This window comes from Pezoporus flaviventris, unplaced genomic scaffold (assembly GCF_033815535.1).
Source record: "Pezoporus flaviventris isolate CSIRO_AGI_PZ_B2104156 unplaced genomic scaffold, CSIRO_AGI_Pfla_v1 ptg000007l, whole genome shotgun sequence".
Classification (NCBI taxonomy): Eukaryota; Metazoa; Chordata; class Aves; order Psittaciformes; family Psittacidae; genus Pezoporus; species Pezoporus flaviventris.
Genome location: NW_026892555.1, coordinates 29,631,378 through 29,657,113, shown reverse-complemented (window position 1 = coordinate 29,657,113; position 25,736 = coordinate 29,631,378). Strand labels below are relative to the sequence as shown.

General features: G+C 40.0%; 2 protein-coding genes and 1 long non-coding RNA gene across 4 annotated transcripts in view; 2 read left to right on the top strand and 1 right to left on the bottom strand.

Moving 5' to 3' along the window:
- The window catches only part of ZC2HC1A (zinc finger C2HC-type containing 1A), a 35,320-nt gene extending 28,067 nt beyond the window's left edge, over positions 1-7,253 (top strand). For both annotated transcript variants that reach the window (XM_061448248.1, XM_061448247.1), the window contains 2 exons: positions 5,181-5,288; positions 6,093-7,253. In XM_061448248.1, the coding sequence (XP_061304232.1) occupies positions 5,181-5,288; positions 6,093-6,276 (292 nt within the window). In that variant the 3' untranslated portion in view covers positions 6,277-7,253. The remainder of the gene's footprint in view (positions 1-5,180; positions 5,289-6,092) is intronic.
- Positions 7,254-15,321: 8,068 nt separating this feature from the next.
- On the bottom strand, positions 15,322-24,938 carry IL7 (interleukin 7). The gene is made up of 5 exons (XM_061448245.1): positions 24,554-24,938; positions 22,710-22,852; positions 18,834-18,920; positions 17,930-18,082; positions 15,322-16,471 (listed from the first exon to the last, which is right to left on the bottom strand). The coding sequence occupies exons 1-5, from the start codon at positions 24,561-24,563 to the stop codon at positions 16,319-16,321; spliced, it is 546 nt and encodes a 181-aa protein (XP_061304229.1). The 5' UTR covers positions 24,564-24,938; the 3' UTR covers positions 15,322-16,318.
- LOC133266730 (uncharacterized) overlaps positions 24,203-25,736 on the top strand; it is a 118,230-nt gene continuing 116,696 nt past the window's right edge. Inside the window, exon 1 of the long non-coding RNA XR_009742497.1 lies at positions 24,203-24,395. This is a non-coding gene — a long non-coding RNA (uncharacterized LOC133266730). The remainder of the gene's footprint in view (positions 24,396-25,736) is intronic.

Genomic DNA, 25,736 nt, shown 5'->3' with positions numbered 1-25,736 from the left:
GTCAACTCTTGGGATCCTCCTGTTACTCCAGAAATATAGATGGGTTCCACCCCTTGACAGCTTGATAGCATAAGGGTACACTGTGCACCGGTATCTACTAGAGCCTTATACTTCTGTGGGACTGATGTGCCAGGCCATCTGATCCACACAGTCCAGTAAATCCGATTGTCCCCTACCTCCACCGGGTGGCTGGAAACATACGCTGTGCCCCATGCCACTGCCCGGAACACTATCCTGGGCCTTGAGAAACATTTTGTGGCGACACTGCACCCCAGAGAGAATTGAGTCAGACAGTGGGACTCATTTCCGGAATAACCTTATAGATATTTGGGCCAAAGAGCATGGCATTGAGTGGGTATATCACATCCCCTACCGTGCACCAGCCTCTGGGAAAATCGAACGGTACAATGGGCTGTTAAAAACTACACTGAGAGCAATGGGTGGGAAAACTTTCAAGCATTGGGATACACACTTACCAAAGGCCACCTGGTTGGTCAACACCAGAGGATCTGCCAACAGGGCTGGCCCAGCCCAGTCAGAACTTTTACATATTGTAGAGGGGGACAAAGTTCCCGTGGTGCATATGAAGAATTTGCTGGGAAAGACAGTCAGGGAGAATCCACAGTTCTCATTACCTCAGTGAATTCCAGCTTCTTCTTATCTTGCTTGCTTAAGCTTCTTCGGGCCTCTCACGGCCTTGCTGTATCTTTCAGGACTATTCAGAGTTTATGTACCAATTATGCATTCTCCCGTGAGAACACTGTCTCCACACTGAATTAATCATTTCTTGTGGGAAATAATTTTTGAAGACATTCTGTATGAATCTTTAGATATGCAAACTGAATGCTCAGATTGCAAAGATGATATTATTTTTTTAGGAAAGGAATAGAGACTAAAAGATTTGCCTTAGAGGGACAAGTGGCGTTCAGCCACCCAAGATCGAGCAATAACAGATCTGTGATGCCCTTAGATGTCCGGGGCCGCACGCGCGCTACACTGACTGGCTCAGCTTGTGCCTACCCTCCCCCGACAGGCGCGGGTAACCCGTTGAACCCCATTCGTGATGGGGATCGGGGATTGCAATTGTTCCCCATGAACGAGGAATTCCCAGTAAGTGCAGGTCATAAGCTAGCGTTGATTAAGTCCCTCCAAAAAAGAACTGTCGTGGTTTAAACCCAGTCAGGTAACTTGTTCACTCACTCCCAGTGAGTGGTGCCGAGCTGACAACAATCGAGGTCCGTCCCCCCCCGCACCGGGGCTCTCCCTTTCCCCGCTCCCAGAGGAACGGGGAGGAGGATCGAAAGAGTGCAGCTCCTACGGGTCGAGACAAGAACAGTCCAGCAACCAATGTACAACACAAATCACCACCGCTACTACCAACTACAACAATGATAAGGGAAAATAACAAGGGAAGAGAATACGATACCACCGGCCAAGAAAACAAGTCCCACCCGGAAGCCCGTGTCCTTCCGGGTAACTCCCAGTTACCCCCCACCCCGGGCATGACGTGCTGTGGTATGGAATACCTCCCTGGCTAGCCCGGGTCAGGCGCCCCGTCTCTGCTTCCTCACAGCTTCCCCTCCTCCCTGGCAGAGCATGAGCCTCACAAAGTCCTTGGTCAGGGTAAACATCACTTAGCAACAACTGAAAACATCGGCTTCACCAACACTGTTCTCAGGCTGGAAGTCAAAACACAGCACTGCACCAGCTACCACAAAGGAAAAAAACATGACTGCTACTCCTGAACCCAGGATACATGCCAACAGCATTTGACAAATGTGTATAGCTTCTGACCCTTGTAAAACTCAGCATAGCAATGTGGATGGTCACAGTTTATGATTTCTGGGCTTTGGTATGCATGCCATTAGTCATAAGGAACTTACTTATTATTTTGCACAGAACTATGAGCTGTTGTGGGTGACAGTGGTAACTGTCAAGAATACGTGAAAACGTCCTGTCTAGGGAGCAAGCTTGATACTTCAGCGTATTATTGCAAACTCCAACCAAATTGCAAATGCATAAATAGAGAAGGCTTTTCATTTTGCAAACAGTCGTAATTCAGCTAGGTGTACAACATGAGCTGAAGTTACCTTCAGTCTTATTTCTTTTGAAATTCAGAATGAATAATAAACATCTTTAAAGGTATGTCCAGATTTTAAGAATTCAAGGTGGCATTGTTACACAGCTTCATCTGTTGTCAGGCTCCATTAATACTTCACGTGGTACAACTTAGAACAGGAATTTATATAACTTTGCAAAAAAAAAGATAAAAAAAAAATTCAACCAAAACCCAAAAAACCAACAGAACTAGGCAAGTAAATAGAAGTGACAGAGGTTAGACAGACTGGAAGAGACCAAGCTGTGGTGGCAGAGGTTCATATAATCAAGAATGTCCAACTCTGTTGAAAAACATCTGTCTCAAGAGACTAGATTGCAATTTAAGGATGCAGTTTCAAGATTTGTCATCAAATATGCATGAAACCTAATGCTAATCATGTGTCTAGATCTGGGATGAATAAAGCTGTAGACCATGGTAGCCTGCTACTTCTGCTGATTTACTTATCAGAAATCTCAGAAAACATTGCAGTTAACTGTAAGACTCGTATTAAAGCTTCTAATCTAAAAATATGTTTGGGGTTTTGTTTTGGTTTTTTTTTTAATTATTTTTAGAAAGCTATTTCAGGAAAAGAGTCTGCAGAAATTATGCAGTAAGATATCTTTAAATATTTAAGAATCAAGACATCGTGTTAAACCTTTAATAAATGACGTTTTATCTCTTTGTGGGACTCTGCCTCCCTCAATAGACAGGGTAAACAATGCACTTTCAATGTGGGTTTTCAATATTTTGTTTGTTTTTTTTTTTTTTTCCTGGTTCAGTCAGTGGTCTCTGTTCTGTACTAGATGCCACACAAATCATGTATATAAGACACTGATTTCTGAGAAATTTCTCTAGTATATACTTAGCATTAAAACATCAGGTGAATTTTCAGAGTAATTAGTGGGATGAGGGTATATTACATATGTTTTAGAGAACTGAACAGTTGAAATTCAAGAAAGAATAGTGTTTAGTTTTTTTCATGTCAATTTGTGTCAAATACCTAGGACTCCTAGTATTATGTTTAAAAATGATTGAGTCAAAGTACACCTCGAAGAGACTTCAGTTTAAGAAGTTAATGCTGTTAATTGCAATGTGTTTGTCCCCCAAAAAAGTCCAGAGAAAACTGAGTCAATAATACTTTTGAAAAAATGTTTTAAATTACTTGCAATTTTCTAAACAGGCGCTGAGACACAATTCTGTTCTTTGCATCATAGTCTGATCATCTACAATCCGTCATGATCTGTACCATTTCTGTGTCTACAGCTGAATTTTTCTTTATATGCTTTTCCAGCTTCCTTAACAAAGTAACAGTACAGAATGTCCTTTCCCCTGTTGAGCTCTAATGACATTTACTCAATTATAAGCAAAGTTCTCTCTTCAGGGTAAAATCAGATGAGGGAAATAACATAAGATGGAGAATTTAGTATCTATACTGTTGTGTATACTTGTAACAGTGTAATTTAGGTTACATTTAGAACTTTTATCCTGGAATTTTGTAATGTCTGAAAGACGTAACTTTTAATAAGTTTAATTCTGATATAACTTATGTAGCCCTTTTCAGGGTTTGGGGTTTTTTTTGTTTGTTTGGTTTTTTTTTTTAATTATGAAACCATCTTTAGAATCTCTTTGCAAAAGAAGTTGGGCAGACAGGAAAACTAAGGGAGAAGGTTGGTGTTTTGCCCAGTGAGTCAGAATCTTTGATGCTTCCACTCTACCTGTTACATGTAGAAGCCATTCTTGTTAAACTTGAATATTTTAGTTAAATATAATATCACTTGATTTAATCTTAAATTTAGTTCCTGATTTCAACTTTCATAGTGAATTTGATCGCTTTTCCCCTGAAGTGTTTCCACTTAAGCTGAAAAGCCATCTTTAATCTATGCTCATAAACATGAAGGAAGAAATGCTTTATGCAACATGTCTAAAATTCAGGAGTTCTTACATTGTTCCTCAGTTGTGTCAGTGTTTCATTTGAAGTTACTGGAGTTGAATGCATTTTCTTCCATATGCTTTGAAACCCAAACCAAGACTAAGTTGTTTATTGTTGTGAAATGAGCAGTCCCAACTTAAATTTCATTTATGCATTGGTGTTCCAAGAATGAGAACAGAAAAACTTGGTGAGTCATTCACAGGATATCAGTCACTAAAGCCTTGCTGAAGAAGAAATCCCAGTAAATGGTAATTCTTTTGAGCAGTGATGAAAAATTCTGTACTTTGTCACTGATGATAAAAGGATGCCCCTTCCAATCTTTCTTTTTTTAGTGCTACTCAGATTTTTCAGGGAATTCTGATGTTTCAGTAGTCATCAAGTAAGTAGTGAGATGTTCTGTATGTTTAGGATGTGTTGTTCATTGCATACTGGCTTCTCATAAAACCCACGATTCTGAGGAAAGCAGCTTTCATAGCAGTGTGGTCATACTATTGAAGCCAATTTCAAGAACACTGTGATAGGCTAGAAAAAAAAATAGGCCCTAATGCACAGCTGGATAGACTTTCCTCCTATTTATAAATACACTATTTATGCTTTGAAGAAAGAGGATCTACAGCATTATCTAAGAAGTGCGCATCCTAAATAAAGTCGGTGGCTATGACGAAAAAGAGTTTTGTGACTCATTTCATATTGGTCACAAAATATTGAGAATATGGTCTTCCTTCTGCATTTTTTTATTTTTTTACGTTTTTTAACTTTTAAGATGTGCAGTCGGCTGCTCTATATTTCTCTGAAAGCCCTGCCAGTCCTAAAAAGTGACTCATAGTTCGTCAAGGTGACATTATATACTAAGCCACCAGTACTGCAGGATCTACCTGTATTTTGATGTGAAAGCAAGTAAAACACATGAATGAGAAGGGACTTGCTGTTCTGTTTTGTTTCTGATTCTAAGACTGAAGTCATATTCAGTCCAAACCATGCCAGTTTATGCCAGAGCTCTACTGTCTGCTCCTAGTGGGAAACAAGTTATATTTTTCATGCAGTTAATTGATGTGTAGATTGTTGAACTATTTTTTTTTACCATTTGTAAATGTATGTTGTTGCATGTATTTTTGTGTATACATAAATGATCAGATGTTTTTTGTGTACTAGAGGTGCAACAAAGCCACGGACATCAACCCCTCCTAGTGTAGCAAGAACCGTGAGCGCAGGTGCTCTAACAAACAAAAGAAAAACTAGCAATTCCGACATTTACTCAAGGTACCTTTGAATTTTGTGGATTTTTGTCAGCAATAGAACCTTAATTAAAGGGGAGTACCTATTACAAAAGAAATTAGGGAAAATACTGTTCTCTGCAGTTAATAGATAACTCATAATCAATATTATTGAGCATGTTTAATATACTGAATATATCTTGCATATTTGTCATCTAACAACACCTTTGTCATCAGCTGTCTTGGGTGTGCATGCAAGACTGTTAGAAATGACAAAAACATCTTGGGAGAGCTGTTGAAAAAAAATAAGTGAATGGTCCTTCAAATGATGAGTGGTTCAGCTGAAAGTTAATTACATTGCATGCTAAGCATAGAAATTCTGTTGTCTGCCCTTTTAAAGGGTAGGATAAAAATTGCATTGCTGTATTGTATTTTAGCCTTTCTTGTTTTGACAAGCTGAGTTTTAAGTTTTCCAGCATTCCATTTAATCTAACTAGCAAATCAAATATCCTAAATTAGATATAATTAGATTAGATCCTAATTTAGAATAGATCCTAATTTAGATCTTAAATTTAGATCTTACTAATTAATAATCTTAATTTAGATTTCACTAGATCTAAATTCTAGATCCTAGTCCTAAATTTTTGGCATATTTTTTTTGTTTTCTTGCAGGGAAGGTGAATATCTGGAGATAAGTAGGGGAATCTGTAGTTATATGCCACTGTAAATAAACAGGAAGTGTAAGATCACAGTAACAATAGCAGTAATTCACTGCAAGGATTAGAATAATTTTGTATCGAGTTATACTGAACTGACTTACAGAGAATGTTCTTCATCTGGGCATTTTCAGGTCTGACAGTAAAATTGGATATGACAGTGGAGACTGCACATCCTCAGTCAATGGAAGTTCAAAAAGCAGCGAAGGAAATTCACCTGTACATTTATCGAAGTTCTGCCATGAATGTGGAACAAGGTATCCAGTGGAATGGGCAAAGTTTTGCTGTGAGTGTGGAATTCGAAGAATGGTTGTGTGAACACATTCTTAAACGTAAAAAGAAAATGAGAAATTGGAAGCATCTTCTATATACTGCTGCATGGAAAACTAGAGCACTCCTTCCAGTTAGACTTCATGCTGCAAACATGTTAAAACATCATAGTGTAATGTTCTGAGTGCAATCTTCTGGTTACACAGTTATTTATAAAGAAATATATATATATACACACTGTATATAAAAACAGCAGGTACCTAAAACTGTGCCATTCAAGGAAATACTCTTTAATCTCTGGAAATATTTAATTTTAAGGTAAAAATGTGTTAAGTAACTTAGGTAGCAGAAGTGGTTCAGTGTTATTTTTCTTTAAATCCTAATAGATAAGTGATGTAAATAATTCTTTATCTAGTAGGATAATACCTGTAGAGAACTAGCCATGGAAAAACTTGGGATTCAGAAGTTTCTCTGTGAAAATACTACCTTCAGATGTGACAGCAACTTAGATGCTATGCTAAGTGACAACAATATGAGCAACTCCTTATAAATTCCTAGCTAAAAGTGCAAGTCTGGATCCTTTTAAACTCTTTTAATAGTAATATTCTAATTGGACTTCCTAGGATTTTTTTTAAAGAATCAAAACGGAATAACTACCTGAGAATTCTGTCCACATGTAAGAAAAGCAAGATTGTTTGTGGCTTTTCATGTTCTATTTTCAAATCAGAACATATAAATACTTTTATGTATTTATAAGGAAACATATGGTATCGTCATTTTGTTAAGTTCCTTTTGTTCAGAAATACTTGTCTTCCTCCTCCTGTGCCCCACCATGACTAGCATATCTAAATGTTTTGTGCTTTTTGCCTTTAAAGGTTTCCAAAGGTCTTGCTCCTTTTTTCTCTTCCCTCATTTCTTGAACGAAAGACAAAGCCTATGCTTGTCCTACCTAAATGATGAACTCTTGTTTTGGAAACAAGCCTTCTTGATGTATCCAATACAATAAAAAGATTTCTATAAAAAAATTGTGTTATTGGAGAAGTAGAACTTGATGCAAGCAGTGACTGGGTTTTATTCTTATTCCTGTTCAAGAAACACAGCTCAGATACGAGCACATGATGGAGAAACTGTGCTCCACAGGTTAATGTGTTAATACTTTACGTGGATTTTTTTGCTATTTTCTGTGTTCCTGGGCTCTGAATGGCAGTCTCTTGAAGTTAGTAATGGACTTTGCATTAATTCATAGAGAAGAAAGGTCCGGCCCTGGAAGTTCTTATTGTTGTTTTTATAAATTAAACCGGATATTAAAACCATTCAAGCCACATCACATAACTTGTATCTTAATGTAGTGAACTGTTTTGTGAAGTTTTGCTTCAAAGTACTGGCACCATCTTAGTCATGTGTGCAGGAACAATCTGAAAGAATTTGATTGTGCCTTTCCCACAATAAATACACTCAGAAATGGTTACTTTCAGCTCTCAAACACTTTTGGTATCTATTAATATAATTTCTTTGTAGCTTATGCAAAATATAATGTAGTGTTCCCTGACAGTATTAGGATCATTGTTTGAATTCTCAAAACTTGTGATTACTATCAATGGGACCAATTTTGAAGAAAGCAAGATTGAAGAAAAGCATCTCCAAAGCAGGTTCCTGTCTTGGAAGCTGGGAGATTTGAGAGCCTTGACTAGTCATGTTGCAGGCCATAAATTATTGATTGTTTATAATTAGTTCAAAGGTGTGGAAATTTCTTACACTTTTTATAGAAAATTATTTTTAGAAATTATCCTTCATTAGCGTAGTCTTGTTTTATTATCATTTTCATTAACTGAGCATGATAGGTGGATGACTGGTAATGATACTTAGAACTGACAAATCACAGCTAAATGGTGCTCTAGGTAGTTTAGGTTTTAGGATCAATATTTTGGCATATGCATATCTGTACTTGGAAAAAATGGAATCCTGCATCCTTTGTGTAAGTAAGCCTGCTTTAGAAAATTGGGCCATGGAGTTCTGCAAAGCAAGTGTCCATCAGCAAAGATAAAATCCAGAATAATTTGGATCAGTTAGTGAATCTACTGAGAAACCAAATCCCTTATCTGACTTGATGAACTTCCTAGTTCTTGTTTCTGCTGGAAAAATGCATTTTACTATTTATTGAAAATGCTTGCTGCGAAGGGAGAGTCTAGTAAGAAATAGATACCTTCTAGGTTTTCCAGGATTGCTGTAACTGTAGAAAAAACATTGATAGTTTGTCCTGTGAGTTGTAGGTGGCAAGTTTCTTAGTTTCAAATCAATCCAAAGACAGTTACCATAATTTCTGCTTTCTGAGCTGTTTCTGTAAGTCTCTGCTTCCGGTGTAGCATTTAGTAAATTCCTCCAGCGACGTATCACTTATGTTATTTACATTTCTATGGTTTATAGCAAGGACTAGAGGGGAGATTAACCTGAATTGAAAGGATTTTAAGATTTCCTGAACTTTTAATTTGTTCTTACAAAAAGGTCTAGTGAAACATAAATAACTGTTGATAGTAACATTGGATAATGTGTGTGTTTGAACCTACAATAAATACAAGCAAAGAAAATATGATTGACTATGCAGTTTACTGATGTACAGTGAAACTATCAGAAGCCTTGTATTTTTCCACTTTAGCAACTGGTTTTGTTACTGAATTACATAGGTTTCTGAAGCCTCTGGTACTACAGACCATAGACTGTATTACACAAAATATCAGCACACATTGCTCTAGTTCCATCTCAATGTGTCATACAGTTAGTGGTTTAGGGTTACTCAAAGAATTGCCATCAAAACTATTGTGAAGAGTAGCTTTAATATGAATTTATTAGAGTGTGACTTAACAAAATTTGATGGCAAGGTTCACTCCATTACTTACTACATGGATAAAACATACCAAGGAAAACGAAGGTAAAATCAAGCTATAAGTATTAGTACAGAGACCAAAGGCACAAAAGGGTAAGACTGAGTCAAGAGGTTCAGAGTGGATCCCCTTGCTTTGTAAACTGGTGTTGCTTAGGTGTAATTAAGTCTGGTCTTCATCACAGACTTGGTCAATGGTTTGTATCTGAAGATTTACGTGTGTGCCAGTTCACCGCAGATGGGATTTTTACACAGCTTTTACTGAGCAGCAGTCTGCGGTTTTAATATTTTGCACTGTCAGTAGGACTCTAGTGTTTGCTACACTTGTTATGTGGTGTCTCAGTCAATTTACATGCAGATACAGAGACATATAAAGGTACCCATTAAAAATTCCCCTGAAGTTCAGTGAAATATGTCTTTGCGTTTCTAAATGGCAGAGGGTTGAGCCTTGAGAAGTGGGGAGTCTTCAGCCATCTCCCATTTGTTGTCTGTGATGGTCTTCTAGTTGTCACAAACTTGGGCATGAGCTCTGAGGGGCATCCCATTCAGAGAGAGATGCTGGTAGCAGCCCACTGCAGTCCAGGAGCGCTCAGAGGGCCTGGCTTTGGACCACTGTTTATATGGTCATGAAATGATTGGCTTTAGTCAGGAGTAAATTTCCATGTTGACCATAATCTGAGTTGGTAAGTACTAGAATTTTTTCAGCACTCCAGTAACAATGGTACCTGTTCCACTCAGGCTATGCTCAAGGAAAGGAATATCCCAAGGCTATTGGGGATGACTGATTATCTCTGCCCTTTCTTTTTGACCTTGGCCAGGGAACAGGAGTGCCAGATATGGCCAGTGCCTCTCCTGCAAAAGTGCCTCATACAGGTGCTTGAGCACCCAACCCGTTACAGGAAGGCCAAGGCTTGATGGGAATTCGTGAAATTGTAGAGGAGCCCAGTGGGGAGAAATGTGCTACCACACAATGGAATGTTTGTTAGGAAATAATAGTTTTCATATTTTTTCATAATGCCACTGCAGAACTGAATATGGGGAACAAATTTGTTATATAGAGAAAAAGATAATCTGTTAAGAGACATGGACTCTGCATTTTGAATTTTTAGGTACATTAATGACCTAAAACTAAAACCTGTTTCCCTAGCCCTCCTTCTGCTTTTATACCTTGATTTTCATGGCAGGAGAAAGCCTAAAAGGGGAGTGTTCCAAAATGTCTGAAGAGTCAAAATGTTGCTAATTGTGAAGATAAAACTGGTAGACAAACTGTGCACCACTGATACACTTCATTGATGAGTCTAAGCTTAGCTACTGTCATTCTTTGGATGCCTTGTTGACAGATATTTACCTTAAAAGCCCAAATTCCTTAGAGTTCATGTGTAAAATTAGGGTGATGTGATTACTTAATTTAGCATCTGTATTTCCAGTTCTCTGTGTGTGAGCAAGCATGTGTTTTGTGAGAACTGGTAAGTTGCACAAACGTAAAAAGTTGTTTCACTAAAGCAGAGTTTATACAAAACAGGAGTAAGTGCTACTGGAGGATTACGAAGGCTCGGGCAGTAGGCTAATGTAGTTACTGTTCACTTAAAGTGAAATTTATTGATGTGACTGTTTTAATGATTTCTGTACCAGTGTCTGACACTATGACAGATTTACTGTCTGCCACTGTACCTTCCTAATGTGCTTACTAAGGTTATTCCTTTCAATTAAAAAAAGAGAAAAAGTCAAAGGTAAAATCCATTTAAAGGAACAAGGAGCAGGCTTGTTTGGGAGTCTGGCCTGAGGGTGTTTGCATTCCCATTCTGCTTTTGTGATGCCTGTTGTACAAGGGATACGTCTGTGCCTGAATAAGTGCAGGATCATTTGAACTGGTGTAAATGCAATGGAGTTATGCAAAATACCAGCTTCAGCCATAAAAACAACATAGCTTAAGGTTTAATCTTTATATGATGTGTCTTAACACAGGTTTATATTTATGCATGATATTCACTACCTAGGTAGTTTCAGAACTGGAATCTCTAAATATACAGCAAATTAATTGTATGGTTATGTGGATAGTTATGCCCTCAGTCTTACACACCGCCACAGGGAGGTGGGCATGGGGAAGCACTTCCCCATTTCAGCTCATACCTACAAAATGAACATATAGGCAGAGTTTTGAGGCTTGAGAAGTCGTTAGAGGGTGAGGGAAGTGGGGAGCTCTCCATGGTGCTGGTGTTGCTCAGCCTCCTGCAGCTCCAGCTCTTCCCTGGGCTTGCAGGTAGCAGGGTCCATGGGCTAATGGTTCTCAAATAGATTCCAAGGGCTGAGCAAGTCATTGAGCATTTACCTCACCATTGCAGCTGAGAGAGTTAGTGCCTGAAATGCAGTGTGCAAAGAGGACAGTTTTGTGATGCATACTGAACAAGCTAGTGGAAGGAGGTGTGGCTGCAGTAGTTTAAATGCTAATAAAGCATGTAGCAGCACACACTGATGTAGGCTATGTAATTAGTCTGAGTATAAAATGAAGTGGTATTGTCTATGTATCGCAAAGTTCTCCAGAAGTGTAGATGCCAGCACACAGACTTTGTATATGTGCAAGGAACAACTTGTTAAAAGTTTTCTTTTAATATTGGCTGACAAATCTGTTTTGTAAGAGCACTTTTTGCAACGTTAAGTTTTTCCAGTTTGATTAAGCTAAGAATAATTACATAGGTAGTATGACAGGGTAAACAGGTAAACAGGTTTTGGTGACTCTGGAGAAAATAGTGTTATTGCCTTTCAAGTACAGCTCATTCCAACTTTTGATGGTTTGGGGTTTTTGTTTGTTTTTTTCCAACTTTCTGGTAAGGTTCGAGTTACCTAATTATGTTGTTGAAGAAGTGTTTGGTTGATATTTTCTTCCCAGTGTTCACAGTATAAGTGATTACTCTTTCATACTAGTTCAGTGGACTGGGGTTTTTTTGTTATGCCATTCCAGAATGCAGATTTCTGGAGAATCCTACTTAGCCCCATTCTATTCCATCTTGCCAGAAAACAGCTTATTCATACTTTCTCTTAATTAGTGTTTCTTCTTTACAGAAATAATCAATTGAAAAAATCATATTTCGCCAATGTGAACATTAACTTTTGAGTCAGCAAATCAAATATTCAGTTTAATATAACTGAATATTGAACTGAAGTTTGAAATGGTAGTGCATGGTTTACCATAGTTCTGTATTTCTGGCGGAAGTGTGAATGGATTTGGGTCTGATGTGTACAATGTTGAGTATTCTAAGCCTGTTACAAACACCTATGTTGTATGATTGCTGTAACTCATGGTGTTCATCCTTTATATGATACTTAGTATGTATATTCATAAGTTTATTTATTGATGTTCCATGTTTATAAATGAAGTGTTCATTCATGTGTTTGAGGGGATTAATTTTGTTAGCATTTATTATGTTTGCCTTGCCCCTCATACATTGAATATTTGTGTTTATGACCATCCAGTGGGTTTGGGGTTTGTTTTGCGTTTTTTTTTTCTCAGAATCCCTGGGTTTGTTAGCATCTTATTTGGTATATTATGGGTTTTTTTAAGTGTCAGTTCTGTTTAAATTAATAAATGTAAATCACCACCTAATGCTAATTTGCCGCTTGTTAACAATAAAGCAAATATACCAATAAAACTTTCTGTGATGTACATTTTTGTTGTCAAATGTGAAATTGTCGTAACTAAAATGGCACAGGGGTAACATTATTTCAACCTAGGAATATTTTGATGTCTTTGGTCTCAAGTACACCAGACCTGATGTGAGAACCGTCCCGTCTTCTAGTGGCTGGGAGAGAGTATTTATTCTTTCCAAAGGATAGGGGGGTTTTATTGACTTATGAGATGAGACTCCTCAGTCACCTTGAAAATTACTCTATACCAAATACTTCAGTCAGTGTCATCTGACTGTATAAAGTTAACTGTATCTCTTCTTTTTCCCAACTTTTTTAAATAAGGCTGTAAGGTATAATATATAATACATAACCCAAACTTGATCTGGAGTTGTTCTTCTCCATGAGGTTAGAGCACTGTTTTCTTAATATGATTAAGCAGGAAAAATGCAGAAGTTACATTTTTTTTCTGTGAAATTCACTTATGTGAGCAGAAGTCATAGTAAGGGGTTGGTTTCCTGATATTGTGGGGTTTTTGCTAAATGCAGATGAGTAGAGATCAATTCCTTTTTTCATTCCTCATTTTAGGTAGGGGAAGGTTCCTCCAACTGGGCTTTTCTGTTTATTTCACCGCACCCTCTTCAGAGGAAGGCAGATATATTTTCCATTCATTATGGATGAAATTTAGTTATGTGCCAAGAATCTGCAGAATCCGTCACCTCTGAGTTTTCATGATATTCCACACACTGGTTTCCTCTTTATTCTAGTTCACCAGGAACAATTCCAATTAAAGGGCAGGAGGGAAAAAAAAAAAAAAAGAAAACAAGCCAGCAAACAAACCCAACCCAACAAAAACCTAAGGCGCTGCTGAATTAAACCTGTTGTAATGCAAACGTCTCTTCTGTTCAGCATAAGCCTGAAAAGATGGAACTGGAAGGAAACATATAACAAGCCAGAAGAGGTTTACTTCTGCATCTTTAGCTAAAGAACTGCAGTGACCTTCCTTAACCTGGCTTCCCAACCACCAGAAATTCTTCCTTCTCGTAAACCACAGACGACCTAATTCATTCTTGCTGTTAGAAATGTGCAACATTTGCTTGCTTGCAGGGGTTAGTCACCCCTTTTTGCCTTCTCATAATCCCTTGCAACAGCTTTTTACTTATTTAAAAACCTAAGATTTTTCTCTGGACACCTTCCCATAAAACCCATGTATCTCTAAATCATGAATCTGACCTAGTCATATTCCTTATTTACTGTGGCCAAATAAATTAATATAAAAATGACAGTGGCAGAGGGGTAGGCACAGTGGTGATACCCTGCAAGGTTTTCATCACTTCACCCATTCCTGCAGAGCAGTTTATTGTTGTTAGATCTGTAGTTTCAGGAGAGACCAGAGATAGGTTTTCAGAAGGAAGAAATAAATCAAAAAGCACAAGCCACTGCACTTAGCATTTAGTCTTTGCATGTAAGTGGTGACTCAGAAAATTTGGCAGCAAGGATCAGGCAGGCAAGATATTCATTAAGAGAAGCAATCAGAAAAAAATCCACAGTTTCATAATCTGTCAATTTAAATTCCTTCTCTGAATGTAACCTTGGTCTTTTTCCCAGGATAGGCTTGAAACTGCCTGATTTGATTCAAGATTTAAGTTGTGGGCTGCTGCTGAAGTCATTTAAGATGACTGGACTTACAGTTTTTTAATAGCTAATCCTGCATCTGTGTGTTTTTCTTTTCTTTTCTTGCCAAGTGGTTATTAGGAAATTCATCTTGGCTTTAGACTGTTCCTAAATTTAAAAAAAACTAAAAACCCCCAAACCCCACAAATTTAATCCTCAGTCTCCTGAGGGCTTCTTTCAGTAGAAAGGATTTATAGAGAAGTCCTTACAGTTGTGGTTACATTCTCCTATCTGCAGTGCGATATTGGGAAATCTGTTTCCCTTTCCTATTGCATAAGAGTTATGGGTGGGGTTTGGGTTGTTTTTTTTCAGTGTTTGGAATTAAAGTTGTAATCTCTTACATCAAGAGCTAAAGAGAGTATGTGAAAGTCTCAGTCACAGTTCTACGAAGATCCTACTCCTGCCTTAAGCCTCTTCACCATAAATACATGGGGGGCTGAAGGGAGTGTATTCCAGGGAAGTGTAACAGTATGTTCACTTTGCTTTTAACCTTTCCTCACCCTTATCAGTAGGGCACGCTGGGTTTCATGGATTCAGTACAGTGATCTTATGCCAGTCAAGGGAGATGTATGTGGTTCTTTGAAGCACATCCCACTATTTTTCAAGCCTTTTATTTGAATACCACAAATTTTTCAGAGCAGTTCTGTGGAAAAGTTATTTTCACCAGATAAAACAACCTTATTCTGAACCAGGGAACAACAGGCTGACTTAACTAAGGATTTCCAGAAGTATTTAGTCCAAGGTAGATACCCAGTATGGAAATGTCTACCTAAACTGGCCAGGTAACAAGCAAGTAAGAAATGGGTATTTTATCATGGGAGGTCCCAAGCAGCTGGAGGTTACATTACCAGCTGTGCTTTTAATGTCAAAAAAAAAGCTTAAAAAGGACTAACGACACCCAAAACAACAGCCCAATTCCATAGAAGAAAATATTTTATTACCAAAGGAGTTATAATATCAAAATAAGAAACTGCAAAAAAGTTATAAACAACTATAAAAATACTTCTATTCATCCAAAATTAAATATGAACACTTCATTAGTTAAATGCCAATATATTATTCTCTGACAATATTCACACATTTTAAGTCATGTATGTCTAACATGTTGAACACATTATATAAAATAATTGCCTACAAGAAATCACAATCTGAAGGTCAGACATTCTAGCTCCTCCTGCAGCTAACTCTAGGATAACCAAATACACAAGAATAGTGGTGTTTCCAGTCAGCTGAACAAACTTACGTTCAGGAATCTCCTTTTTCACCTTCTACAGATCTCGCTGTCTTGCCTCTACTCACAGCCAGTAGAAGTCTGCTACAGCTCTCAAAAATCAGTACTCTTCCTAAGTTTTTCATAAAGTTAACCTTTTGCTTATTTTTCCAAACTTAAATCAGTTTGCAGACCTATTAGATACCCACACTGAAAACACTACTGCATCGGCAGAACAGATCCCAGATCAGCTGCTTGTTTGGCAAATTGCTCTTTTTGGTCCTTGATGTGTTTTATGTAGATAGTAAGAAAACAGCTACCTTTCCATATCGTTTCCTTCACCTGAAGCTTCTAAGATGGTTTTATAAATTGCAGTAGACACTTGAGTATATTGCTTTCATACAACAGTATTATAAACTGACTCAAAAGATCAGAAAATTCAGAGGAGCTTTTGAAGGTGGGATCCAGCCTTCTGCCAAGTTCTTTGTTCTAAATGCTGGTCTTTTATTTCCACTTCTAGGGCTTCAGCAGCTTGGTTTAGCCATTTCTGTTCATTCCTTCTCCAGGAACAAGGTACAGTAGCTTTCCATCAGAATTCTGGCATAGGGTGTTCATATAAGCGAGCAGAGTTACTCAAGGAATGCATATAAAATGCAAAGACACCAAGTAATGCCACTTTGGAAGAAAAGACCAAGATCTACCTGGAATCATCTGGAAATTATTTTTTCAAATTTATTCCAGCAGGATCGAAGGCTAGATATGTTTTCCTTCAGTTCACATAATTCTTGGTTACATTTCTTTTTGCACTGTTCATCTGTCTCTGTATCATCATTATTATGCATATTTACCTGTGTGCAAACCTGAAAAAGAATAGCTTGTATTGTTAATTGAGAAGTGCTTATTCTTTTCATACAGACGTCTTTTAAACCCAACTGATTCCATTGCATCTCAATAAATAATGGAGGTACCTTACACAGTAGCTAAGTCAGAAAGCTGGGCTACTTACAGAATGTGCCTTGGCAGTACACAGCATGCACTACTCTGATGTTCCCCCTCTGAGCACAACCCTGCTGCTGCCCTACTGAACTGGGAAAATGTGGCTTTGACAGATATGGAGAGCTGAATACAGAACTGATGCGGACAAATACGGAGAGCTGAAACCAGTGTAAGCAACTAAGAACATGTGTCGTCTGTCAGTGGTTTAAAATTTATTCTCCATTATTTGAAGGACTGGAAAAATAAAACAAATTAAATTGTGAGCCAAACTTTGAAATATATGACTACATGTGTGGTACCTTGAGACTGGTGGAACAAGGCAGACCTGTTCACAGGGGTCAACGCTATGGCCCAGTGTTCAGGATCTCGCCCAGATGTGGCTCTTGTCCACATTCAATGACTGTTCATTATTTGTACCAGATTACTTTAACTGGTCTTTAAATGAAACCAAGCATCCACAAGGTTTGGCATGAGTTTCAAAGGTGACAGTCCTCTGCCTTCTATGATGTAACTAGGATAACTTTTATGGTAAGGCAAATGTTGGACTCACCATAGGTGGCTAAACAAAATGTAGACACCAACATTACTCTGAAAATCTGGTCCTGGACTGTCACAGTTTCTCCACTTCAAGGAGAAAAGAAAGGGTCAAATGCAGCTGTCAATCCAACTATTTAAGCCAGTCATAAAGAATTATATCCTTTGCTACCTGTGGAGAGGCTTTTTGACATTGGTCAATATTTTTGTGTTCAACAGGTAACTGTGAGCCACACTTAAAAGAATGCTCCTTCTCTCTGTAGGTCACTAGGTTTGAGTGACACGTCAAAGAGCAGAGTCTGCCAATGATCAAAAATCCAAATATTTTTACATCCAGCTGTTCCTGTTGAGTTTGAGATATTCTGGTTAAAATAAAGTTCAAAGGTATTATGAAAGTGAGAGAAATTCCCACTAATTGTTTGGTGAAACAAAGCAAATCAAACATTCACCTTACAGTAAAACCCCAATGAGAAGTATAATTTTAAACACTAGAGAAGTTAAAAGTCCTTCTTCGCATGTGGCCTTTGTCTTTTATGGGAGAATTAACTCAGGCATTTCAGCACTGAACCACAGTACGTATCTTCACTCTGGACCTCCAGAGCATTGTCTCAGTCTTTGCATTGGGCTTAATATCTATTACAATATATATGCTACACAGAGCAAAATTTATCATGCATGTAACATGTTCATGATAGCTGTACCTTTGAGAGGTAGATGTGATAGTCTGAAGAGCTCTAATTAGTAACTCACATGCTTACAGTAAACTGCAGGTTCTCACTACCACTCACCTTTTCTTTTTTGTGTCTTTCACATTTGCACTGTAGAACTTGTAATGTCCCACATGAAACTAATGCTGCTCTCCATCTAAAGTCTTTGCTGATTTTTTGCTTATGAAAGAATCTGAGCATGTTGCATGCCATGCTCTGTAGTGCTTCTATTTCCTGTAAAGAGAGCAAGAAAAATGTGTCGTGAAAAGTCTGTGCACCTTTAATTCTTTATAATGTTGATCTGTCTTTTCTAAAAAAGCTTCATTAGTTGCCATTACTTTATTTTCCTTTCATAGTGCCAATCTTTTCCAATAAAACACATGACTAATCTGACCTACCTGCCACCTCTTCCTAATATTTAAAGTATCAATTTGTAGTAGTAATAATAACAGCATAAGGAAATCAGCCGATGCAGTTTGGAAAGCACTGAATTACTTTTAGAGTCAGTCCTGTTATCAAGACATGTTAAAATCTGCAGCAAGAGCTGCCAATTGTGTTTTCTGTCATTTGAGATCTGCCCAAACAATTACTAGTAGGGCTTTCAGATCTGAAGTGAAAAGCTTAGCTAATATGAACTTCTGTAGAAGAATGAAAACAGATGTGAAATTTTTATGTTTACTTCTGTTGGCAAAATAAAATAAGGAAATAAGATTTCTCTACTATTCTGGATTAAAAATATAAAATAATCTTTATAGTAGAGGAAAAAAAAAGCATTTTTTGGATATGGAATTCTTCATATTTTGATTTGTAAAGTGTCATTTTACTTGACAAATTTTATGATTCCAAATTCAAAAAAATATCATGAATTGACTATTAAGAGGTAGCATTACTCTCTATCACAATGTAGTTTTAAGGGACCGGACTGTACAAATAACCCACTTGAGTCTGTACAGTCTAAACTAAATTTTCAGAAGTTAAATTTTACCTGAGTATCATTGCAGAAAAACACTTTGCTATTTTCATGTTTTTTATTCTTGCAGCACCTGTCACGATACTCTGCAGACATATTTACCTGTAAAATATCATATATGTTTGAACATGAAAGTACTTTTAATCAAGTGAGCCAGGTTTCTCAGTAAGAGCTGGTGATGGCAACACTAAATTATCCTGCAGCATCTCCTCTGGTGTCAGTGTACAACTCTGAGCTCTTCCTTTGCAAGCAGCCAAAGAAAAGCCTAATTCAGCCCCAATTTCTACAGGTATTTACCGATTCATACAGAATCACAGAATGGTTGAGGGGAGAAGGGACCTCTGGAGGTCATCTGGTCCACCTCCCCTGCTCAAACAGGTTCACCAAAAGCCAGTTGCAGGGACCACAACCAGACGGCTTTGGAATATCTCCAGGGATGCAGACTCTGCAACACCCCTGGGCAACCTGTGCCAGTGCTCGGTCACCCTCACAGTGAAGAAGTGTTTCCTAATGTTCAGAGGGAACCTCCTGTGTTTCATTCTGTGTCCACTGCTTCTGGCCCTGTCACTGGGCACCACTGAGAAAAGCCCAGCTCTGTCCTCTTTGCCCCCCCCCCGCATGGTTTTATAGTCATTGATAAATCCCAAGTCTTCTCCAGGCTGAACGGTCCCAGCTCTCTCAGCTTTTCTTTATTGGACAGACACTCCAGTCCCTTAATCATCTCCATTGCCCTTTGCCGGACTCTCTCCAGTAGTTTTGTATTTCTCTCATACTGAGGAGTACAGAACTGGGGCAAATCTATTCATTTTAAACCTTAACATTCTATCAAATTACTTGATTCTTTGGAATTTGAAAACATACAAGAATATTTAAATCTTACACAGACATCAAATACAATATTTGTCAATGTTTGTCTCAATAAATCCATGCCCCAGGCATCTAAACAGACTGTAGCATGCACTTGGCATATGCACTAACAGAAGACATCCTAAGCAATATCCCTTGTTGCCTTTTTGTGACCACAGTCTTTTATCAACGGTTTATTCTCTGCGGCTTTTTTCTTCTACTTTCACACTTGTCATCAAGATGACATCAAGATGACAACTGAACTCAACAAAATTCCTTTGCTTTCTTCTTCAGCCTGTATCTAGATAGCCTAATACAACCAGAAGGGGTTTAAACAAGCAGCTCATGACAATATTGTGTTAGATCTCCTCACTTAGACATGCATTAGACACATATTAGACAGTTTAGTTCTAAAAGTTTTTCTGCAGATTTTTTAGGTAATGTTGCCTGTATTTCAGAAATTCACCCAAGATGAATAGAACTCCATCCTTGAAGTGCTTTCAAAACCAAGAATTAAGGGAGTCTAATACTCAATGAAAAAAGAAAAAAATAAATACAGGAGATAATTCTGTACCACAACAGAATGAAGGTTTGTTTCAGTCACACAGCACCAAGATTTAGAAACAATCAAATAAATAAATAAATAATCACCCTAAACCCTGTATACCTGTGGCTTCATTTGCTCACTGCTACGGGATTTACTCATTCTCACTGACTCCCTAAGAATATCTTTAACATAACACACAGTAATCATTTTTGAAGGAAGTTTATAGGCTCTGACTAAAGCAACCAAAGGGAAATCCTGGCCTCAGAAAAGGCATTAGTGAAAATCAAATCAACTTATAGAGGTCAAGTATATAACCCACTAGTTATCTCCACAGCTGCCTCCAAACATCATGCTGAGGGGCTGAAGGTTCCTGAGTTTGGCTCTGCAATTGCAGCAAAGTGCCTGGTGGGCAGTTCTACCACCCAAACAGCACTGTCCGTAATATCTGCTGCTAAGTTACAGTGACAAGACTATACTCTGCTTTTACAGAGAAGGGGAATGAATCTCTCCTAAACTGAGAAAAAATAGGAAGATTAAGAAACTGGCACACTAGGTGGTGTGCATGCCTGTTCTATGAAGTAAAATCCTCAGAGCTCATTACATTCCCATTACCTTTGACACACATCAATTAATTACAGTTTGTTTATTTATTTATTTATTTAGTTGGTTAGTTAGTTATTTGGATAACCATTTCAGTTCTCATACAGTCTCCTAAAAAACTCTATCTCCTAAAAAAATCTCACTGGGAATATTGTGTTCAGTTTTGGTCCCTGAATACAAAAAAAGATGTGGACAGGCTGGAGAGGATCCAGAGAAGGGCCACAGAATGGTCAAAGAACTGGAAAGCCTGCCATGTGAGGAAAGGCTGAGAGAGCTGGGCTTGTTCAGCTTGGAGAAAAAAATGGCTCAGGGGAGACATTACCACCATGTTCCAGTACTTAAAGGGTGGCTACAAAGACGGAGATTCCCTTTCTACAAGGAGTCACATGGAAAAGAGGAGGAGTACTGGGCACAAGTTACTCCTGGGGAGATTCTGACTGAACACAGGAAAATTTTTCACAATGAGATCAACCATTGGAATCATCTCCCTAGGAACATGGTGGATTCCTCAGCATTGGTCACTTTTAAGATTTGCCTGGACAGGATGCTGGGGCATCTAGTCTGGGTCATGCTTTGCCTAGAAGGGTTGGACCTGATGATTTTTTGAGATCACCACCAACCTGGTATTCTGTGACTTTGTGATTTATTACAATTAAAAATAGATAATCAAAGGTATCTGGAAGAATGACATTGCTCCATTCAAATCCTTGAATGGCACCCTGGGGCACTGAGTACATCAAGCTTCATCCTGCAATTGGGCAGCCTTTGTTAGAAATAAGATAACAAACTAAAGAGGATACTTATCTTTTCTAATATGGCCATGAATATTTTCCCCAACTTTGGTGCCTTGTTCAGGATAAGGTCATTTATCGATGGAGAAGTACAGTTCTTATTTCATAATCTCAACAAACGCAAAGTGATCAGAATGTTTTTGGAGATTAAATGATCGTTCCCTGTCCCTAAAGGTATTTTGCTTCCAGATGAAGAGCTGATGTGTTTTGGTAGAGAAAGGTTATAATCCACTGCCATAATGCTCTGAAGGATGGTGGTGGATCTTAAGTGTGAAGAAATACAACAGCTCTTGATTTCTCCTTTGGAAAAGCATCGTGTATCACTTGTATTTCATGCAAATAGATCTTGATTTAGATCTCTCTCTGCAAGAGAATGGTCAGTTCTTGTTTAAGTGACTAACGGTAGAAAAATCCCATTTTCATAGAAAGTGCCTCTGATAATCTAGCTATGGAACGTGCTTTCTCCCATGAAAGTGTTCTTGACAGATAATTTAATTGTTAATAATTCATGATGAAGAATTGGAAGGTATGTTTTGGGTATGGGTTGGTAAACTGTTATGATACTGTTTTCAAAGCTGTAATAAATGTGGCTGATAAAGCTAAAGATTTACAATTGAAAAATAATTTTTTTTCTGCTGCCTTCTAGAAAGGTTGATTCTTTGTTGACTGAACATGATTGCATGAATTTTGTGCCTCTGTGCATTTGTATTCAATGGACACCATAAAACTTCAGTCAAGCAGTCTACAATTAGAACAAAATACAGCTTATGTAATGCTTTCTCCTTTTGATAAGAAGATGTAAACAGAGATTACTTCAGAAAAGAGTACTTTAAAATGTAATATATTAGACTATTTATGGCCAAATAGTACAGCTGTCTAACTAGATGATGCACAGGCACAAATACCGATATCACAGTATTTGTACATGCATCCATTTGTACATGGACAGGCAGCATCATCATACCCACCAGCATTCCACAATGTGATAATGTGTGATCTTAAACTGGTCTTTTACTGTATGTTAACATTAGAGCTTTTTCAGTATTATTATTTGCTAGCATCTAAAAATAGTCAACATTTTTTGAAAGCCCAAGAGCTATTACCTACCAGCTCATGGATGTCGTGGCTTAGTATATTCTCATACTTCACACGGATTTCAGTTGTTCTATTTCCCATTGCACAACTAGATGAATTCACTGGAGACAGAACAAGAAGCAGTGGCAGAACCCGAAGGATAGATCTAAAAAAGGCTGGATTACAACAAGAACAGTTCAGTACATCTTAAATGCCATTTATACCTTTTCATATACTGATCAACCAGGGTCTATTAATATCTCAAAAAATCTAACCTGAAGGAGCTAAATGGATCCTAAGTAGATCCTACATGTAATAAATATGAAAGCTAGGTAAGGCAAATTTACAATCGTCTTCAAGCTCCAAGAGCCTGACTTCTATAGAGCTTTACCTTTGTAAATCTCCATGCTAACTATATCTGTGCTGAGTAAATGATCAGTTTGTAGGAATGAGATTTCATATTTTAGAAGAAGTTTACAAAAAAAAGAACATCACTGCTTGTTTCTAAAGAGCAGTGATATAAGCAACTTGGATCTGCTGCTTCAAAACTCTTTAAAAGACACAAATAACAATTTTCTAAATTTAAATCAGTCTAACAGACTCCATCACTTCAAACTGGGGCTGCCCAGCAACAAGTGGAGATAACGGGTGAAAACTGCAAGGTCACTTCTGTTCATTTTTGCTTTCTCTGTACTGTACAGATGGTGAAACTTTTTTAAATGAGGAAAATACAGAATCAAAGCAGGTAATTCTGAAAGAGATGTTGCACACTCCTTTAATTTCCTTGACCCATTGCAGGATCACGATGAAACCTGTTCCTAAACGAGTCCTCTGAAACCCATTAGATGAGTGTCATAAAAAGTTCCAGGAGCTTTCAACTGAAAATTGAAAGGGATTTTCTCAAAGCTGGACGTCAAAAGAAGTGGTATCGATAGTGCTCCATACAACCAGCACTTCAAAAGAAAGAACGAGCACACTACTGGTAATACCCAATCCATTCGGGAAACTCCTGAAAACTCGTAAACTGTGTTTGGAAAATCCCCAAATTTCTCCCAGAAGAGCCAGTTACAGTCAGTATTCCAATATTTCCAAACAGAAAAAAGCCCCTTTGGAGGTTTTGATTACCATTACCACCCCCCCCACCCCCACCCCCCCCGGTACAAGGACCCTGAAGCAGCGCTCCAGACGCACCCGAGGCGCGCTCCCGGCCGCCGCCAATTGCGGGGTCGCTTCCACCCCGCTCCGAACCTCCCGCTGCTTCGGACGCCCGGCCCCGCTGCTCCGCGCCGCGCTCCGCAGTCCGCGGGGCGCGGTTAACACCCAGTTGTCTTCCCTCCGCCCCGCTGAACCCGCGTGAAGGTGTCGCTCCAGCCGCGGGAGGACACGGGGATCCCCTGGCCTCAGGGCGACGTATCCCCGGCGCTGCGCGGCACCTCAGGCGGGAGCACAGGTGGCTGCGGTGAGCAGCGCGGCACGGACCAAAACAATGCTTCTGCGCCGCTCGCCTGTCCCACAGTGTCCCGCCACTCCCAGGTCCCGCTTCCCGCAGCGGGCAGGATGGGAACCGGGCGCTTTTACTTTCATTCTAAGTGGAAAACTGAAAAGAAAAGAAATGCAAAACTGGGAATTTCCGCGGCCGTCACCGCGGGTTTAAAAGGGCACCAGGAGGCAACTCGCAGGCACAGGAGGAGAGGCGGCGGGGTCGTCAGCTTGGAGACGGTAAGGAGACGGCAAGGAGACGGCGCGACCGGAGTTGCGGAGCGGCGCGGGAGGAGCCCATCCCAGCCCGAGCGCAGGTACAACGGCACCCCGCGGCTATGCTTGCTGCCCGCGGAGCGGCGCGGTGGGGCGCGATGCGGTCGGTGCGCGCTCCTTACCATGGAACATGGTCCGCGGGGGGGGGTGGCAGGGAGCTGCGCCGGCGGCTCCGCGGTCATGGTGGCGGCACCGCCTCGCCCATGGTGCCTGCGGCCCGCGGGGCAACGCGCAGGTGGGCGAGAGGAGCCGCGGCGGCCGGGCGGGACACGGCCCCCCGCCCGCCTGTCAGGGGGGGGCGCGTCGCTGTCAGCGGCGGCTGCGGGACGGCCGGGCTGTGCCAGTCCCATGGGGCTTCCGCCGCCGACAGGTAGTTTCACTTTCTTCGCCGGCAGCCGCGGTGCTCCCCGACGGGCCGGCGGTCCGCGGCCTCAGCGAGGCGCGGCGGGAGGGTGGCCAGCCGCTGGAGGGGGAGGCATCCCCGTCCGCCACGGAGGAAGGTCGGCGAGGACCCGGGCCGGGCGGCAAGGACCGCCAGCGGGGCCGGGGAGCACCCAGAGGAGAGAGGAAGCGGCGGGCGCCGACGGGATCCCCGCGGGCGCCTAGAAGTGGCTGTGGCGGGGCCGTGCCGTGCCGGCGGAGGTTACATAGATCCCCGGCTACACGCCCAGTGCCGTGTGAGCGGCCAGGGAGGGAAGGATGGACCTTGGCAGTGCGCGTGGAAAGAGCCGCTCATCCGCGGGGAGGAAATCCTGAAAAAAACCACAAATAAAAAACCCCACCACAAAACTCAAATAAGAAACCACCCAACACAGCCGTGCTGCGGAGCCACTGTTGCGGAAGAGAGACACTTGGTGTCTGAGCATCCAGTCGCGCTCTCAGCCGACCCTCGGTGGGCAGGGGGAGCTGGGACTGCTAGGAGGCCCCTCGCTCAGGTAGAAGGTTACCTCCGGCTGCTGGCATAAGGTCACCAGCGCAAGGTTGTTGATTTTCTGCAGACTTCGCCCCCACCTCTCAGTACATCATCTTGAGAAACCTAAGAGGATTAAGAAAAGACAGCGAATGGCTCAGAGAGGTGTTTTAGTGTAGAAGCTCGTGTTCTAAACGACAGGGCTGCAGCCAGATGTGGTTTTCTAGGTGAATTCAGAATGCAAAACCTGATGCTTTGGTGCAGGTGAAAAGGCTTGGAATAAAATAGTGTATGAAATGACTGTGTAGCATCCCTTTCACCTCTCCCGCCCGACATACTTTTTGAGTTTTGACTTTGACATCACTTTTGCGGCTCCACGTGAGCAAAGAGCTGAT

Excerpts from the sequence above, each read along its gene's own strand:
- IL7 (XM_061448245.1), bottom strand. Across the intron at positions 18,921-22,709 it reads GCCACGACATCCATGAGCTG|GTAAATATGTCTGCAGAGTA; the intron begins GTAGGTAATAGC and ends GATATTTTACAG. Across the intron at positions 16,472-17,929 it reads AAAGACACAAAAAAGAAAAG|GTTTGCACACAGGTAAATAT; the intron begins GTGAGTGGTAGT and ends ATTCTTTTTCAG.